At 41.4% G+C, this 18,027-nt stretch overlaps 2 protein-coding genes across 9 annotated transcripts in view; both read right to left on the bottom strand.

The window, feature by feature from the left end:
* Positions 1–1,653: 1,653 nt before the first annotated feature.
* tnnt1 (troponin T type 1 (skeletal, slow)) lies at positions 1,654–9,758 on the bottom strand. Of its 2 annotated transcripts, XM_088091180.1 has the most exons (11): positions 9,693–9,725; positions 8,892–8,909; positions 6,890–6,911; positions 6,725–6,785; positions 4,165–4,281; positions 3,295–3,372; positions 3,030–3,143; positions 2,840–2,949; positions 2,239–2,329; positions 1,940–1,980; positions 1,654–1,834 (listed from the first exon to the last, which is right to left on the bottom strand). In XM_088091180.1, the coding sequence occupies exons 5-11, from the start codon at positions 4,261–4,263 to the stop codon at positions 1,789–1,791; spliced, it is 579 nt and encodes a 192-aa protein (XP_087947306.1). In that variant the 5' UTR covers positions 4,264–4,281; positions 6,725–6,785; positions 6,890–6,911; positions 8,892–8,909; positions 9,693–9,725; the 3' UTR covers positions 1,654–1,788. The 2 variants fall into 2 exon arrangements, with proteins under 2 accessions (XP_087947306.1, XP_087947303.1); XM_088091177.1 differs by lacking the exon at positions 8,892–8,909 and having other exon boundaries at positions 9,693–9,758.
* Positions 9,759–9,980: 222 nt separating this feature from the next.
* pih1d1 (PIH1 domain containing 1) overlaps positions 9,981–18,027 on the bottom strand; it is a 24,671-nt gene continuing 16,624 nt past the window's right edge. For 5 of the 7 annotated variants that reach the window (XM_088091171.1, XM_088091173.1, XM_088091172.1 and 2 more), the window contains 2 exons: positions 17,495–17,686; positions 16,351–16,467 (listed from right to left, as the gene is read on the bottom strand). In XM_088091171.1, the coding sequence (XP_087947297.1) occupies positions 16,432–16,467; positions 17,495–17,686 (228 nt within the window). In that variant the 3' untranslated portion in view covers positions 16,351–16,431. Of the gene's footprint in view, positions 10,028–16,350; positions 16,468–17,494; positions 17,687–18,027 lie in introns of those variants that run through there. The other 2 variants (XM_088091175.1, XM_088091176.1) reach the window with 2 other exon arrangements.

Here is an 18,027-nt window from a genome sequence, read left to right as displayed (position 1 = left end):
ACACACACACCAGTAAAACCAGTCAGATGCATCAGTTTCTTTTTTTTTTTAAATCAATTTGAAGCATCAAAATATTCAGGGTTTTTCAGACAGGATTATACGATCAGATTAATACGATCAGAGGTTTGTGACAGTCAGAAGAAGTCAACCGTTGACTGTAATTTTCGGAGGGTAACTAATCCTTCACCCTGTCATCGTTGCTGACATTTGTCCCTTTAATCCAATTATGAACATGGAGGATTTTTTCTGAACAAACTGCACATTTTAAAGGCAGCATGGAAATTATGGATACATCTGATTTCAGCGAGGTCAGTGTGCATGTCTGTGTGTGTGTGTGATGAGTGAAAGACTGGATTAACTATGTGTCCTCTTTAGTCCTTGTCTCACGCAGAGAGCCAAACATGTGAGGCAGGAATTAGGGAGGGGGGTGGGGGGTGGGGCAGGAAACATAATTACCACCGACAGGAGAGAAGAAGAAACAGCCTGCGAACCACAACAACTCTAAAAACACAGTCAACTACTTTTGAACACTTCAGCAAAATAAGCTCTGAATTAAAGTGATGTTTTACAAAGAGGTTTAATTTCTTGTCAGTCGTTATTTTACACAATTTATCTTTTTTAAATGCTCAGAAAAAAAAACATCAGATTTTTTTTAAAATTATTATTCCTTAGTGCCCACTTTAATGTCACTCACACTCGTATCACTCTGCACACAAAATGGGCTTTTCAAAATCAAGATTCTAAAAATATATATTACATTAATCTTATTTTCTGCCTTCAATTAGATATTTTCTTAACCCACATCATCAATATCGATATTCATTCATTTTCAGAATTTTAACCCTTTAAATGCCAGGTTTTTGCCATGACGCCACTATGTTTTTAGATGATAAAAATGCACAAAAAATGTATTACTTTCAATCTACTACATGCTAAGTAGATTTTTTTTATTATCACAGCCTCGGATATGCCAATGATTCACAGCAACATTGATTTTTTACATAATTATTGTGCAGTGTCAAATCTCACACTTCTCTCGCTCTGCACACAACGTGTACTTTTCAAAATCTGGCTATAAAAAATATTCTACATTAATATTATTTTCTACTTTTATTGAGTACATTGAGTAAGTGCTTTTTTTATGTATTTTAATCATAGCTGGGGAAATGTGTGATTTGCAGCAACATTGACTGTGACAGTGCACCTAGCGGAAATAAAAAAGTAAGTGGACTTAATGCAACAGTAAAAGTCAGACGTAATGAAGAAATTGTTGACAGACTGATTACAGAATTGACTTTTTCTCTGCTATTTGTGAGAGCTCGACATTTTCTCTTTTGCACGTGTGAAGATTTAAACAATTTTTCAATGAGCCTCTCCTGCAAAATTGGGCCTAAAATTAGTAGCAGTTGTTACTTAACAGCAGTTAGATGTCATCACATTAAAAAAAGTGTTAAAAATTAAAGCAGCTAAAATCAGATCAATGACCAATCACATTGGATAAATGGTGTTGTTCAGAGAAATGAATATTTGTCCTTTTTGCTAAAACTGTGACAATATCCAGAGAGAATCACACGAGACAGAAAATCAGTGAAAAATTTTGTTCTGGCCACATCTTTAAAATCATGAATAAAAAGTCACAGTGACACCTCCAAACTGAGTGCATGGTGTTTTATTATTAATCCATCTTTTTAAGAAACAATCAGTATCTGTCACACACAGAGGAAATATGTGTTTCCTCTGTTCATATTCTGCCTTCACGTTTTGTTATCAATGTGATTCCTGCTTTATTTACTTCCAGCGACCTCCCACCTTCCCTTTGCCATGGCCCTTTTTACTGCAGGAGGAAAGAAGAGGAAAGAAAGGAAGGGTGTAAAGAGGACTGGAAGAACAGATGAAAAGCAGATTTAAGTAAAGAGTATTTTATATAAAAGTAACTCACAATTTCTGAGCGTGTTGGATTCTGTTCAGCAGCACGATGATCTGCAGGAGGCAAACAAAAACAGTTTAGAGGTAACAGCAAGAATTTAAAATCATAATGCAAGAGAAGGGCGCTATTAGATCATTACATGTTAAAGCAATAAGGGCTGCAAACTATTATTCATTTGTAGAAGACTTTTATGATTGTTTTATTGATAAAACGTTAGAAAAAAACTCAAAGGTTGTCTGCCCTTAATCAGCCATAAATCCAGCAGTTTGCGGTTAACTTCTCTTCTTGTCCTGTTGGAAATCACGTCGTACCTCATATTTCTGGTGCTTCATGTGCTCCATAAAGTCGAATTTCTCAGACTCCAGCTGGTAGATCCAGTTCCACATCTCCTGAGCCCGTTGCCTTGGAAATATAAAGCAAACATTTTGAAATGATCCCGACCTTTATTTATTGATGCAGCTGCTCCTCAGTCTGGTATAATGGCTCCTAATTTCAGAAAAAAAAGTATGTACAGTGAGAGACAAATAACTCTTTAACCCTGGTTGAATTGTACAGTGAATTACACAAATCATGTCAATTTAAAAAATAGTTTTGCAAATAGACAAAGTTTGTTGTGGTACTAGAGGTGCAGCCTTGAGTCACATGACACGGACTCGAGTCAGATTTGTGTAACAAATTTGATGATTTTAGACTGAACACTTGAAATTAAAAAAAAGACGTGCAACTCAACTTAGACTTCAACACCAACGACTCGTGACTTCAGTTGAACATGAAAATACTTGATACCTTTGCTTAAAAGTGAAATTATTTACCACAAGTTCCTTTAAAATCAGCATATATTTGTGGTATTTAACAGAATGTTTCATTTATTAAGATGAAAAACTGCCTGAAAAAGAGCAGAAGGAGACTCACTTGAGAGAATCCTCCCTCATATTGTCGATGCCCAGCGGCTCCCGCCTCTCCGCCAGAGTCTTCTTCTTGATCTCTCTGCCTGTCAGACGCTTGCCCTTCCTCGACTCAGCCTGAGAACACACACACTCATCCTCTTCATCACCAGCATCAGCATCATCGTCTCCGCTAAGAATAACTGCGGCTGTCTGACCTTCGCCAGGAAGCCTCCAAAGTTCGCTCCCATGCCGGACAGCACTTTCTTCTTCTTGAGGTCGTCATCGGCCTTCCTCTTGGCTTCTTCCTCCTCTTTCCTGTGACGCTCCTCCTGACAGATGAAGAGGAATGGAGTAATGAGGGAGAAATGTTTATGTGTTGAACTGTTGATGTTATGCTGTGTTGTACTGAGCAGATGTTTATATATTTTCTAAATAATATAATAATAAAAATGTGTGTGTGATCATGAGTGTGTGTGGTACCGCAATCCTGTTTTGTCTGTCCTTCTCCTTCTCTGCTCGAACCCTCTGGATCTCAGCTCTCTCTGACCGGCGACGTTCCTGATGGAAACAAGAGCAAAGAAGCCATTAAACATTTTAATTAACACAGCATGAAGCAACATTTGGAATAAAAATACATTAGATTTACTACAATAAACACTAAAAAAGTATTAAATGGAAAGATCCAAGTTTGCTGCCACTGTGCACCATGGAGTAACTCAAGGCTCTGTCCGAGGTCCTCTTCTATTTCTGTATTTACATGCTTCCTCTGGGCGGATTAATATTCAGTCATAAAAATCTCTTTTCATTGTTATGCCGATGACACTTAATGTTATGTGTCTATAAAAACAGGATTCCCCAACACAGTGATTTAGTGTAATCAGTGAGTTTGCAGCTCAGCTCCTACAATAAGTCTAAAATACACTGTGGAAACTAAATAGTTACATTCAGACTGTTCAGGTCCAAAAATGCTCCATTGAAACCCATTCAAACTGACATTTTTGATCCCACAGCCATCAGAGCAGAAAAACAGGACTTGTATTATTTCTGGGTGTCATTCTGGGCTTTTGACTCTGAATTTGTCATTTTGACTATTTTCCACCTGATGATGTTATTTACACCAAATTTGGCATATAGGATATACATGCTATTTCCATTAGGTGACCTGTCACAGTCAGTGTTGTTGCTAATCATTGACATGTCCCAGACTGTCATCATTCAAAAAGGTCTGCATGTACTATATTAAAAGTAATTAATTAACTTTCTATCACTGCTGTGTTTCCACTGGATCATGTTTTCATTAACACCCCATTTGTGTTTCTAGACTAACCACAAAGTGTTAAGCAAACTTACAATTCGGTCCTTGAGGCCGATGAGTTCTTCCTCATCCTTCTTCCTCTGTTCGAAGTGGACGTCGATCAGAGTGTGCAGCTCCAGTAAGTCCTTCTCCATACGCTTCCTGTGGATGTCCTGGTGGGAAAAGCGAGTGATATTTCCATATGGGCATCTCAGTAGAAGTGCCTTCTTATGTATAAACTGGGGCTGGGTGACAAAACCATAACAATATCAATTGCAAAATAACTTTTCCTTGATTGAACGTGCAACAGCCCGTTCCAGGGCGCGGAAATGTGCAACAGTTCGCTTCAGCACGCGGACATGTCCGACAGCCCATGGGCCAGCTGGGAGACCAATTCAGGGTCTGCATCCTTCGGAGGCTGCATTCGAAGGCCAATTACGTCACAGCGCTGCGGAAGGCTGTCTCATTTGGTCACAATTCGAAGGCTCCTCCTTTCGCAGCCCACAAATGCGGCCTCCTCTTCCCTCTGTTTGGAGGACACATCGCTACTATCCTTCGTGGCCCTCCATTTCCCAAGATTCCTTCCGTGCCCGCGATCTTCAAAAATAATGGCGGCACAGAGCGGAGATTGGAGCGTTGATTTAACTTAATGTGGGTTTTTACTCGTTTGAAAATCAAACGCCAGATATGTTAAACTTAGAGGGACATTAAAATCTCATAATTTCATTCATAATACGTGACGTTAGTAATGCTAACACGTAGCCACCTAGCTGCCCCGCTGTGCTGCCCGCAGCAGCGGAGAGCTCCGCCCACAGCAGAGGAGAGCTCCGCCCACAGCAGAGGAGAGCTCCGCCCACAGCAGAGGAGAGCTCCGCCCACTGACGGAGGCTCTACTGCGTGAAAAACCAGCTTCCGACGCGGACAGAGGCACTCCCTCCCCCCCTCTCCCCCTCTCTCTCTCTGGCGAGCCTTGACAGCAGGAATAAACTGTCGTGGGGGTAAGGGCGGGAACATCTGGTGACGCAACCAGGAAATCCTCCGAAGGCCAGACTGTCCCAATTAAAAACCGTTAATGCGGCCTTCGGAGGTGCCTCCGAAGGAGTCGCCTCCGTAGACCGCGTAGACTGCGTCCTCCGAAGGATGCAGACCCTGAATTGGGACACAGCTATATAGTCTCTCCAGCGTGTCCTGGGTCCTGCCCAGGGCCTCCTACCGGTGGGACGTGCCCTGAACACCTCACCAGGGAGGCGTCCAGGAGGCATCCTAATTAGATGCCTTAGAAGCCACCTCATCTGGCTCTTCTCAACGCGGAGGAGCAGCGGCTCCGCTCCGAGCTCCTCCCGGATGAGCTTCTCACCCTGTCTCTAAGGGAGAGCCCAGCCACCCTACGGAGGAAGCTCATTTCGGCCGCTTGTACCCCGATCTTGTCACATCTTTCAGTCACTACCCAAAGCTCGTGACCATAGGTGAGGGTAGGTACGAAGATCGACCATTCATTCATCCAGAGCTTTGCATTTCGGCTCAGCTCTCTCTTCACCACGACAGATCGGAGCAGAGTCCGCATTACTGCAGACGCCGCACCAATCCCCCTGTCGATCTCCCGCTCCATCCTCCCCTCACTCGTGAACAAGACCCCGAGACACCCGAAGGCGGAGGGAGGCTACCCTCTCGTTCACCGGGGTAAACTCCAACATACAGGCACTGAGCTGGGGGGCAATAAGTATTGCCACCCCTGCCCGGCGCCTCTCACCAGTGGCAACTCCAGAGTGGAAGAGAGTCCAACCCCTCTGGAGAAGACTGGCTCTGGAGCTCATGTGTGTCCAGGTGGGGCCGACTATATCTAGTCAGAACTTGTCAACCTCGCGCACCAGCTCAGGCTCCTTCCCCACCAGAGAGGCGACATACCACGTCCCCAGAGCGAGCTTCTGCAGCCGAGGATCGCACTGCTAAGGTCCCCGCCTCACATCGCACCCGACCCCTTTGGCCCCTCCTTCGGGTGGTGAGCCCACGGGGAGACGGTCCCACGTTGAAACGGTTCATTCACTTCATATATTCAGTCCTCCATCACGTAAAGCTGATGGAGGACTGGAACAATTTCTGTTGAAAATATCTGGGTAAGATCAATAGGGTTTGAAGCTATTTCACTGTTTATTTTTATTCTTTACTGTTGACTTACACTGTTCCTTACTGCTGATATTGCACTTCAGTCTTGCACTGTTTAATTGTTTATTTATTCTTTTTTTTTTTACAATGCTTCCCTAATTAGAAACAAACATCAATACTGTATTTTAATAAATAAGATAAGATAGACAAGATAGATGCTGCTATTGACGCAGCTCGACATGTCATGGTAATAAAAATTATGGTTTGTTTTTGCTTTGCTCTGCTCCACTCTTAAACCCTGAAAAAAACAGAATGTTGTCAAAGCCACCTATCAGCGTGGACTTAAAATTACATTACATTCATGCATTTGGTATGGGAAAAACAAATTCCCCCTCCGCCGCAGAAATCAGTTAGAGTGAATTTAATGTCAGACTGAACATGGAAAAAAAGTTAACGAGTGGACTTTTAGCTGCAAAGTCAGAAAAGGAAGATAAAGAAACTGATGGGACTTACATCAAAATCCACCCTCTCTCCCTCAGGAATCTTTGGAGGGGCCAGTTGAGGCACCAGAGGTCTGAAAAACGACAGGAAGTCATTTTTGGAAAATATTTAGAAGTTATAAGTTGGACATCTAACTACTGAAAGAAAACATAGTAAAGAAAATAAAGATAAACGTACTTGGGTTTGGGGCGTTCCTCCTCTGTAACAAAAGAAGGAAAGACAAGCAAAATTTTAATAAGTAATCGTATGAATGAATGAAAATGTTCCCCCACGTGTGAAAGGACAAATCTTAAAGTTGTTAATGCAGCAATAAACATGACAGAAAGCACAGCAAGCATGGGACTGAGAACGCGTGACCTTTGCCGTTAAAGTCGAGTCAAGTGGCTGCAGATAATTGTGATATGTGAGATAATTATTTGAGTTAAAAAATAAAAGTGAGTTAGCAAACGCGGTGCTGAGGTGAGGAGAAAACTGGGACTTATGGGTCCTTTTGGGAACCTTTAGGGAACCACGCGTCTACTTTTTCCTCACCTTCCTCCTGGACGTCTTGATCTGATGGACCAGCCACATGAAGGCAGAATGAAAAACGGCAAAAATGTGGGAGAAAAAGCAGTGAGGATGGAGGGAGGGTAAAAGAAAATTAACACATGGAGCAATGTAAGCTCATTAATGGGTGGCTGAACTGGGGGATTTCGGGATCTAGGGGCTCTTTTGGGAACCTTTAGGGAACCACACATCTACTTTTTCTCACCTTCCTCGTGGGCGTCTTGATCTGATGGACCAGCCACATGAAGACAGAATGAAAAATGGATGAAGAGCAACAAAAATAGCACATGGAGCAATGTAAGAGCCATTAATGAAAAGTACAAATGAGGAAAGAAAGGGAATAGAAAAGGTAAGTGGGAGAAAAAGGGAACAAAGAACAACTGGTACAGGAGCAAAAATGTAAGAGAAAAAGTGGTGAAGATGGAGGGAGGGTAAAATAAATCCCACATGGAGCAACATAAGAGTCATCAATGATGAAAAACTAACCACACGAAGAAAGTAAGGAAATAGAAAAGAGGAGAGGAAGCAAGGAAGAAAGGAAAAAGGCGAAAATGAAGGAGAGAAAGTGGGAAGTAATAGAAGGACGGTAACAAAAATAACACATGGATTAGTCATTAATGATGGGTGGCTGAACTCGGGAAAATCGGGATCTAGGGTCCCTTTTGGGAACTGTTAGGGAACCAAATGTCTACTTTTTCTCACCTTCCTCGTAGGTGTCTTGATCTGACGGACCAGCCACATGAAGATAGCATGAAAAATGGATGCAGGGCAACAGAACAGTGGATGTGAAAGTAGAAATTGAGAAAGCAAGGGAATAGAAAAGGTAAGGAGGAGGAGAGGAAAAATGGGCAAAAGGCATAAATGTAGGAGAGAAAGTGGAAAGATGGAAGGTAGCAAAGAGAGAGTTGAAAGGAGAATGAAATACACAGAGAGGTAAGATGTGAAGATGTAGAGAACCAAAAAAAGGAGGGACGGAGGAAAATCAACACACCACATGATCGAGGGGCAAAAATGATAAAAGAATGGAAAAACAAAGTGACAAATCAAACACAGGAGAAAATGATCGAAAGAAGTCCCAAGTTAATATCTGATACTGCACAGGCAGCTAGCTTAAAGAAATAGTTAGGCATTTTGGAAAATATGCTGATTTGCTTTCTGAATGAGAAAATCTATCCCACTCTGCAGATACTGATCTGGTCTTTTAACTCTCTGCAGGAAGCATATTTCACAAAATGTTCAACAATCGCTTTACAAACATCATTTCCCATCATGCAATGAGAGCCACAGCACTGGCTTTGGGAAATGTAGCTTTGTGGATCATTCTGTGAGCACTTATTATAACATAATGCATGTATGGATCATTTTGTACATGCAGATTGGAGTTTTACACATTACATGACATGATTTTATCCTTAGTGTGGAAAAGTAGACTACACAATATCGAAAACTTCATCATTTACATTAAAATACAGTAAAGATAAAGGATATATCAACACTTAGCGGTCCAGGTGTGATTTACAGTTAAATAGATCTGCACTTCTTCACTTTAACTACAACCTTCACTGCATTGTGTTTTAGGACGAGCCATTAATGGAGTGTGAATGCGTGACTGATGACGATGCTGTCAGCTTACCTTGATATTCATGCTGCTCTGATAGCCAAAATCAGCACAGAATCAGCCAATGGGAAAGCAGGACACAAAGGAAGTTAATAGTTTAGAGAGAATATCACCAGCCGCTTCAACTGTTATCAGCCCGATCACTGGCTGTTGTCATTTGTCATTAGTAGCATTGATTTGAGGTACTATGGCCCTTCTCTACTGCCTATTTTTACATTTATTGTTAGGTGGCGACCTCTAGTGGCCACTGTAATTAAGGAAGGTCAGGGTAGATGGATGGGTCAAGAAACACAGGACTTTTGCCCAGGAGAACAAGAGGTCAACACTGACTGATTTAACTTGGGTACTTAAATCTGATCAAATAGGCTTGATTTATTAAGCATAAGCAACCAAAGAAGAAATTACCCGAAAATTGGCAAGAAATTTGTAAAAAATAAAAAAAAAATTTTTTTTTCTTTTTTTAAAAGGAAAATACCTGGAAAATGCCCTAAAAAATGTGTAACATTATTTTAAATTTCTGGCTTTCTTCTTTCTTCCATAGACACTTTTACCTAACTATTTTTATTATTTTAAATCTACTAATTTCTAGCAATTTGAGGAACATTTTTTATGCTCATTGCCTTTTTCTCATGTTTTTGATAACATTTGAAACAGGTGAAACTGCAGCAGTTATGAAGAAGAAGGGAGAGAACAGCTTTGCTCTTTGAAAGTTTCTTCAGACAACAACAGACAAACATTTTATCATAATTACAACACTTAAAATCTTTTACTGTTAATGATTTTTGTACCATCTTTTTTGTAACGTCCTGATCTTACCTCCTCCATCCTCCTCTGCATGCTCGGTCTCCTCGTGCTCCTCAGGCTCAGGCTCCTCTTCGGCCTCTGGAAGAAAAGACACCCGGAGAAATGAATATCATTTCATGTCTCATAAAAGTCTTTACTTATGTTGTTTATCGACACAAATGCGGACACATCCTGAACTTACCCTGCTCCCTGGAGAAACGAGACAAAGGAGTTGAGAAAGAAACATATTTATCAGTTAACATCACTGTTGATGCATTTACACAATTAACTGAAGCAATAATGTAAATTAATAAGCAGTGAGGCATGCAGCTTTACTCACTCGTATTCCTCTTCTACATCTGACATGGCTGCAAGTAAGACAGATACGTGACAGTCTGATCGAGAAGGTTCACATAAAAATGTGTTCAAGAAGCCTGTCTGCTTTCATTTCGGCTGGCCGTCACTATTAAATGAATTCACACAGGCGGCATCACTTGAGAATGCGGCCGGACGGAAACAGTCGTGAACACATGAAACGCTGAAGGACAGCGTCAGGTAATAACGCTTCAGGTGACCACGTGATATAATGAGACAGACAGTCTGTGCTGTCTGTCTGTTAACACAAGGACCGGCTGCATTCATCGCAACATGTGCGTTTGTTGACATCACAATAACGGCATCCTGGAGCGCAGAAGCAGATGCATCATCGTAAGTAGACGCGGAAGGTCACTGACAGAGCGGCATCATGTGGCGAGTTTGGAGCGAACGACCACGGGCGGCTGCGTGACACCTAACATATCGCGGTGCTTCTGCGTCCAGTGTGAATTCGGCCTCACGACCGCGGTTACGAGGAGTCAGCAGTTAATAACAGAAGAAAACAGGCAATTTTTCAACAACTGTGAATCACTGCAAACATGAGAGAACGTTGAGCATATGGTGAAAAATGTGCACCAAAATATAAGGCTGACTGGTCCAGTAGTTTGTGAGTTCAGCTGCAGACAGACAGAAACACACACATAACCAGAGACACGACACTTTGTAGGCTCACGGCCATCAGAACAAATACTGGCTACGTGGATTAAAATATTTAAAGCCATGGTATCAGGTGTTTGTAAATGCAGGCTTGAAGTGCAGAAATACACGAGTGAGTCATCATGTCGAAATCACAGGTGGTCATCGTCGCTGTTCTCCTGTGATTAATCACGTTGGAGAGACAATGCACGTTGACATGAGCTCAGCTATAAATTGTTCCTCTGAGCTGCCATTGTCCTGACGTTAAACCACCACCCGCAGACAGACACACAGTGGGTGCGCGCTGACACCTTCTTGGCAGCGGGGGGGCGGGAAGATTGATGGAGCGCCAACAGGTGAGAATGTGATGCGGGTTAAACGCAGAAAGATCGGGGAGATAAAGTTTCTACCTTCATCTGTCCTCACTCACCCGCTTTGTTCTGGTGTTTGTGCCAAATTCGATTTACCCAAATTTACCCTCAAACACTGCACAGTAGTGTCGAAAGAGTTTGTGACGACTCATCATGAGAAGTAACGCGCGTTTCAACAAGAGCGCTAAAATCTGACACCTTCAACTTGACAGCTGGTTTCACAGTTTGACGTGTTCACCGAGGAATCTGTCATCAGTTCAGCGGAGAGCTCAAAGGTCCCGACACGCTAACACGACACGCTAACATGAGGTCAAAGGTATTTCTACACTGTGTTAGACATTATAACATTATTTAACCCCTTAGGGACTCTTTGGTGCATTTTCCATGCTTTTCATTCCTCATGTTGTGATAACTGTGTGTGTGTTGATGCATGTGTCCTAAATGTAGTCCAGATTGTGTATTTGAGTGTAATCAGTGAATTTGCAGCTCAGCTCCTACAATAAGTCTAAAATACACTGTGGAAACTAAATAGTTACATTCAGACTGTTCAGGTCCAAAAATGCTCCATTGAAACCCATTCAAACTGACATTTTTGATCCCACAGCCATCAGAGCAGAAAAACAGGACTTGTATTATTTCTGGGTGTCATTCTTGTTGTTTTTTAACTATATTTGGCATATAGAGAAAATACACGATATTTCCGCTAGATGTATGACGTATGGAGAAAAGGACAGAGGGGAGAAATGACAGATGGATGATTGAGAGGTGAACATTACAACACTTTTGTCGGGACAGTCGGAAACAGGCCGTTTAGGGCTAAATGAAAGGGGGGGGGTTTAAAGTGGAGTCAAATTCGAACAGACTACAGGCTCTGGCTTTACCAGGTTAAATTTAGTCAAGGGCAGTGTGTGTGTGTGTGTGTGTGTGTGTGTGGGTGGGGATGGGTGTGCAACAATACCTCATTAGTGTTAAAGAGAGGCTATTGTATTCACTATTAATAAATTCAGTGTGAAGCCAGATCAAGAAAATAAAACTGTCCGTCAGCAGTAGGTTTAAGTTGTGTAATGTCTTTTTAACATTTCAAAAAAACAATTAGGGAAAAAAAGCCACGATGTTGCTCTACATACACATGCTCCACATGTCCTTAACTCTTTGGGTTAATAACATGCTAATAACAAGCTATTTGAACCTTTGAAACCTGAACACACGTTCAATTTCTATCGAAAACATCGTAAAAAAGGGAATGGCCAACTTGGCAGATATGTACCTCAGATTTGATGACGTTAAACGTTTGCTTTCTCCAGTGTTTTTGACAGAACTCAGGTTTCAAAGGTTCAAAGGTGTGGCAGCATGAAAATAACAGTCATTTAAGTCATAAGTCATTTCTAAATAGATTTTTTTCTAACTAGATGACAAACAGGGAACCTGACATTGACTTGAACTATCCACCATAAATGTTTCACACACACACACACACACACACAGAGAGAGCGAGAGAGAGCGAGAGAGAGACACCTGTTTATCACCCTTTACTTTCCTAGTAGTGTTAAAGTTAGTGAGCCTGACCTCAGACTGTTAGCATTTGTTTATGAGGTTGGCAGTGACCATAGAGGCAAAGGAACAATGTGAAGGATGGACCCCCACACACACACACACACACACACACACAAGCACACACACACTACTCACTAAAGTCTGATTAGCCGTCAAGAGTCAGCTCGCTCTATTGAAGGATGCTGTGATGTCGATAATTTTGACTATTTGCTGAATGCTTTTATGAACGCTTAAGGAGCTACAAATATGGACATAATTAGGCACAAGCGGCCCAGTGGGGGCCCAGTGGGGGCCCAGTGGGGGCCTCGTTAGGGCGTTGTTAGACGTCATCTTGTGTTTGGCTGACATTAGGCAGCCTCACCCAGCCACAACACGGGGAAAATCAGGCATGAATGTGTGAACAGTTCACAACAGAAACAGTTCACATGATAAAAGGTGATATGTCAATGAAGAAAAAATCAAGGAGATGATCAGTTAAAAATCTGGCAAAAATTGGCTGCTGGCACAATCCACAAAATTATTCCACCAAGATGCCAGAGGAAAAAAAGTTTTCTTCAAATCTTTTTATTTAATGTAGCTGCTGACAGTCTGGGATATGTCAGTGATCAGCAGCTACATTGACTGTGACAGGTCACCTAGTGGAAATAGCATGTATTTCCTCCAGATGCCAAATATGGTCAAAATGACCTCATCAGGTGGAAAATAGTCAAAATGACAAATTCAGAGTCAAAAGCCCAGAATGACACCCAGAAATAATACAAGTCCTGTTTTTCTGCTCTGATGGCTGTGGGATCAAAAATGTCAGTTTGAATGGGTTTCAATGGAGCATTTTTGGACCTGAACAGTCTGAATGTAACTATTTAGTTTCCACAGTGTATTTTAGACTTATTGTAGGAGCTGAGCTGCAAATTCACTGATTACACTCAAATACACAATCTGGACTACATTTAGGACACATGCATCAACACACACGCAGTTATCACAACAGGAAGAAGAAAAGTGTTTAAAATGCACCAAACAGTCTCTAACGGGTTAAAGTGCCCATGGATTTCCATTCATTTCACAAAAAGTTAAATTCACTTATTGAGACTTAAATCTTGCTTAAGAAATTGATGAAATTTGAAATTGTTGCTTGAATAAAAAAAAATGCAACATAAATCTTGTTCTACTGTCTTGATATAAAACCTACAGAGAAAAAAAGGCTAAAGGCAGAGGGACGTACCTGTATGAAGGTGTGGTACCACCAGACACAGGAGACAGACGGACAGAGAGACAGAGACCGACAGACTATTCTGCAGACATTCAGAGTTTTATACAGAGAGGTGACAGGGCACTTTGTGTGTGTGTGTGTGTGTGTGTGTGTGTGTGTGTGTGTGTGTGTGTGTGTGTGTGTGTGTGTGTGTGTGTGTGTGTGTGTGTGTGTGTGTGTGCACTGTGAGAATTACTGTGTGTCCGAGGATACAATGCAAGAATAACTATGAGTCTCTGTGTGTGTGTGTGAAAGTGTGTCTGCGTGTGTGTCTGCGTGTGTGTCTGCATGTGTGTGTGTGGTCAGGGCTGGGGGCCACAGGCGGATTAAGCAGAGGCAGAAAGACGAGCAACCCACAGGATTAGGGAGAACAGAGGGATGACCTCACAGGACAAATGGAGGGGTGCCACAGGACAGGTGGAGAGGGGGACGACAAAATACAGACGGAGGAACGGAGGGAGGGACAGAGAGCACACGGGTGGGGGGGACTACGGGGGAAGCAGTTTATCAAAGAACAATGTTTCATTCATTAAAAACGCAAACCAACAAACTGTGGTGAGCCGGTTTTGAGAAAACAGAGCCAATTAGACGGACAGATTCGGAACAGAGGACAAAATTAGCAAAAAGGACAAGAGACAAAGACACAGTTGTACTAAGGTGAAGTTCCTCCTTTTACAACCTTATTTAAATAAAAATGTACGGCAGTCAACACTGCTGTACATGATCCTTCCTTAACTCTGAGGGACTGTTTGGCTGATTCTTTTTTGTAATTTTGGCTGTGTTCGTGCATATGACATACTTTTTTTTTTAGCTCATGACAAAAACCTGGAATTTAAAGGGTTAATATTTTGGAAAATAATGAATATTTGATATTCATGATTAGGACTGGTGTTTGTTAAAAACATCAACTCAATGAAATTAGAAAATCATATTAATGTATAATATATTTTAAAGTGTGATTTTGAAAAGCACATTCTGTGTGCAGAGCGATACCCGTGTAAGGGTTAAGTCTAAAGGGTTAATAAGTTCTCATGGCGGTCCATCAGAAAAGGAAAGACTTTTCCTGTCTTTATCAAATAGTTCCTCTCGAAAGCTCACTAATCACCACACTTTAATTCATTGATTTAATGTAGGAATCTGGAGCTGTTCGTCACTGTCAGACTGAAAACTCAAACTGTCAGCAGCATCTGTGGGAAAAATGAAGGATATTTTTACTGGACACACCCGCCGCTCCCTCACTGTGCAGCAGAGAGGCGTGAGAGCAGCCGAACAGATGCGGACGCTCAGCAACAGGATGCAGGGAGAGACAAAAGAGGAGTGAACGAGTGAGGGAGTGAAGGATGACCAGCACAGATCCAGAAATAGAAGACTGACTCTCTTTCCATGAAAGGGGAGTTTTCCGCTTCACTGAACGAGCCCGAGCTCTCGCAAAAACTAACCACGGGACATCGCGAACTGATGGTGATCCTGACAGTCTGAGGAGGTCACTGCGCTGCCGAATCAAAGTGTTAAAGAGGTCGAATAACCCGACGACATGTTCCTCTGCCGCAGCCACAGCACGCTTCCTCTGCCCGGGCCGGTCGCAGCAGCCGCATACATGCTTCTCAGACATTTCTAGGACTTTAGGACGTTTCTAAGATTTAAGGAAGTTTTTAGGAATTTAGGATGCTTCTAGGAATTTAGGCGTTTTCCTGTTTTTCGGACATTTCCGGGATTTTAGGACATTGTTTATCATTTTAGGAGATTTCTAGGATTTTAGGACGTTCTAAGGATTTCAGAATTTTTTTAGGATTTTAGGACGTTTCTAAGATTTAAGGAAGTTTAGTGGAATTTGGGACGTTTCTAAGATTTTTGGACATTTCTAGGATTTTAGAATGTTTCTGGGAGTTTAGGTGTTTTTCTGATTTTAGGACGCTTCTGGGATTTTAGGACGCTGATGCAGCATGTGAGCTGGCATCATATGGTGAGGAGCTCCGGTCAGCCCCGCCTACACACGTTATTCCTTAATGACGACTACAGGGCCAAAAACAAACACACGGCAAAACCACGTCCATCCAAGAGCCAAACAGAGCGCCCAACTTCTCACCACAAGTGAGAAATGACCAACTTAGTTTCTCAAACTCCTCTAAAGCAAACCTTTAACCCTTTAACCTTTTAACCCTAACCTTTCCTCAGCAGCCTCCTCTGTCCCAGTGAAAGCGTTTTTAACAGCAGGGGACGTGGTGGATTATAAATCAAGAATTAAAAAGGGATTCTTTAACTTGATATAGAAAAGAAGAGAATATGCAGTATTTTTTAAAATTTGTTTGAAATAATTAATAGAATATTTTTCAGTTGTAGTTTTTCTGTAATTTCATATTTTATTTACAAAACATCATGAGAAAATCGTGTTTGTGAATCGAGTCGTGAGTCGAGTGAATCGTTAGTGGGCACAGAGAGGGTTCAGAAAGGAGCCAGGAGCACCGCAAAGTGGGATTCAAGTCATGAATCAAATGACACAGAGAAACACTTTACAAAAAACAGGTTTATTTTTTACATTTTTGAACAAAAATAAATAAATAGAAGTGCGAACATCGTTTCTGTAATTTCATGAAGACACCACAGGCATCGTGACTGTGAGGATCTGGGAGAGAAAACAGGAACAAAGTGTACAGTGTTTTGGTGTGTTGTGAATTTACAGAAACTGTGTCTCGCCTGTTCGGGTTTGAATCTCTGCATCTAAATTTCTGTGCCTTTAACCCTTTGAAACCTGGAGCGACATCACTTTTATTTTGCTGCTCTCCTTCACCTTTCACAGTATTTAAACCTTTGAGTCCTGAGCGACACGGAGCGATTTCTTTCATAAACATGGGAAAAAGCCAGAGAAGCTTGGTAAGAAATGTTTCACAAACTGCAAGAAATTTGTAGATTTATCAAATTATTCTTCTTCTTATATTTTTAATGAGCTAGTGCAAAATGTTTAGGGAAAAAGAAACAAAAAAGCTTGGGAAAACTAGATTTGTAATATCATAAATACATGTTTAAAATTATGTTACAGAATTTTTATAATTTTTTAAGCACTTTTTCTTGATTGCCATGTTTGTGTGTTTGTTTGTTTCTAATTTCAGGTAATTTACTTGTATTTTCGTTCTCCCTATTTCTTGCTAATGTTTTGGGTCATTTCTTCTTTCAGTGCTCATTGGCTTCTTCACATGTTATTGAAAGACATCTTTTTCAGGTTTCAAAGGGTTAATTCTTCTGGGGTGGAAAAAAACACTTAAGTGTCTAAAATTCTGGCTGCATGTTGGTATCAAATCATTTTTTTAATGACTGAAAACTGACTGCAGGTCAGATTTCGGTCTCACTGTCTGAGACACAAACATGATGTTTGATATTTATAAAAGCAAATAACACAACGAAGCACGTTTTGTAGGTATTTAATAGTAATTTGTTTGTTTTAATGTTCCGGTAATTTTCTTGTACTTTATTTTTTACTAATCTCTTGGTCATTTCTTCTTTCACTCCCCCCTTTCCCATGTTTTTGAAAGAAATCAAGACCTTTTGTTCCCGGTTTCAAAGGGTTAAGCTGTGTACCAGCATCATAACGTCTGAATGAGTCGCTGTGAAGAGCAGTTAAAGAGCCGTGTATCTGCACGTGAGTGTGTTTGTACCTCAGTGCTGCCGTTGTACTGAGCCACGCTGCTCTCCTGGTCGACGAGAAACTGATGGAAGACGTCGAGATGGAAGAGCGAGGGCCGAGCCGTCAGCACCAGCCGGTCCTCTCCGACGTCCAGGACCAGCGAGCGAGACGACGGCTGCACAGGAGACAAGTTCACCGGCTGAGACTCGAACGCACTGACCGTCTGCACTCACAGATGATTTACTCTGTGACGACAAAGCTACGACCGCGCCGACAAACAGTCAATAAAGCACGATACGCTTCGTTACACTGTTAGCACGAAGAAACTGAACAACCCACCAGCCCACATAACTTTGTTTAACTCTGCGATGACACATTTACATTTGGAAAAACTATAAATAATGATGAAATAAATAATGCATTTTTTTTTAAATTTTCTATTTATTTTTTTATGTTTATTGTAAACATGACTTTTTTGTCCAGTGCAAGTTTGATTCTTTACATCAAATGTTAAAAAAAACATTTTTTTAGTGGAACACATGGAAGAAAATTAGTGTATTTATT

This window comes from Plectropomus leopardus, chromosome 18, assembly GCF_026936395.1.
Source record: "Plectropomus leopardus strain MGB_pleo_1.0 chromosome 18, ASM2693639v1, whole genome shotgun sequence".
NCBI lineage: Eukaryota > Metazoa > Chordata > Actinopteri > Perciformes > Serranidae > Plectropomus > Plectropomus leopardus.
The sequence above is the reverse complement of the archived record's forward strand: the minus strand, read 5'-3'. Positions and strand labels throughout refer to the sequence as shown.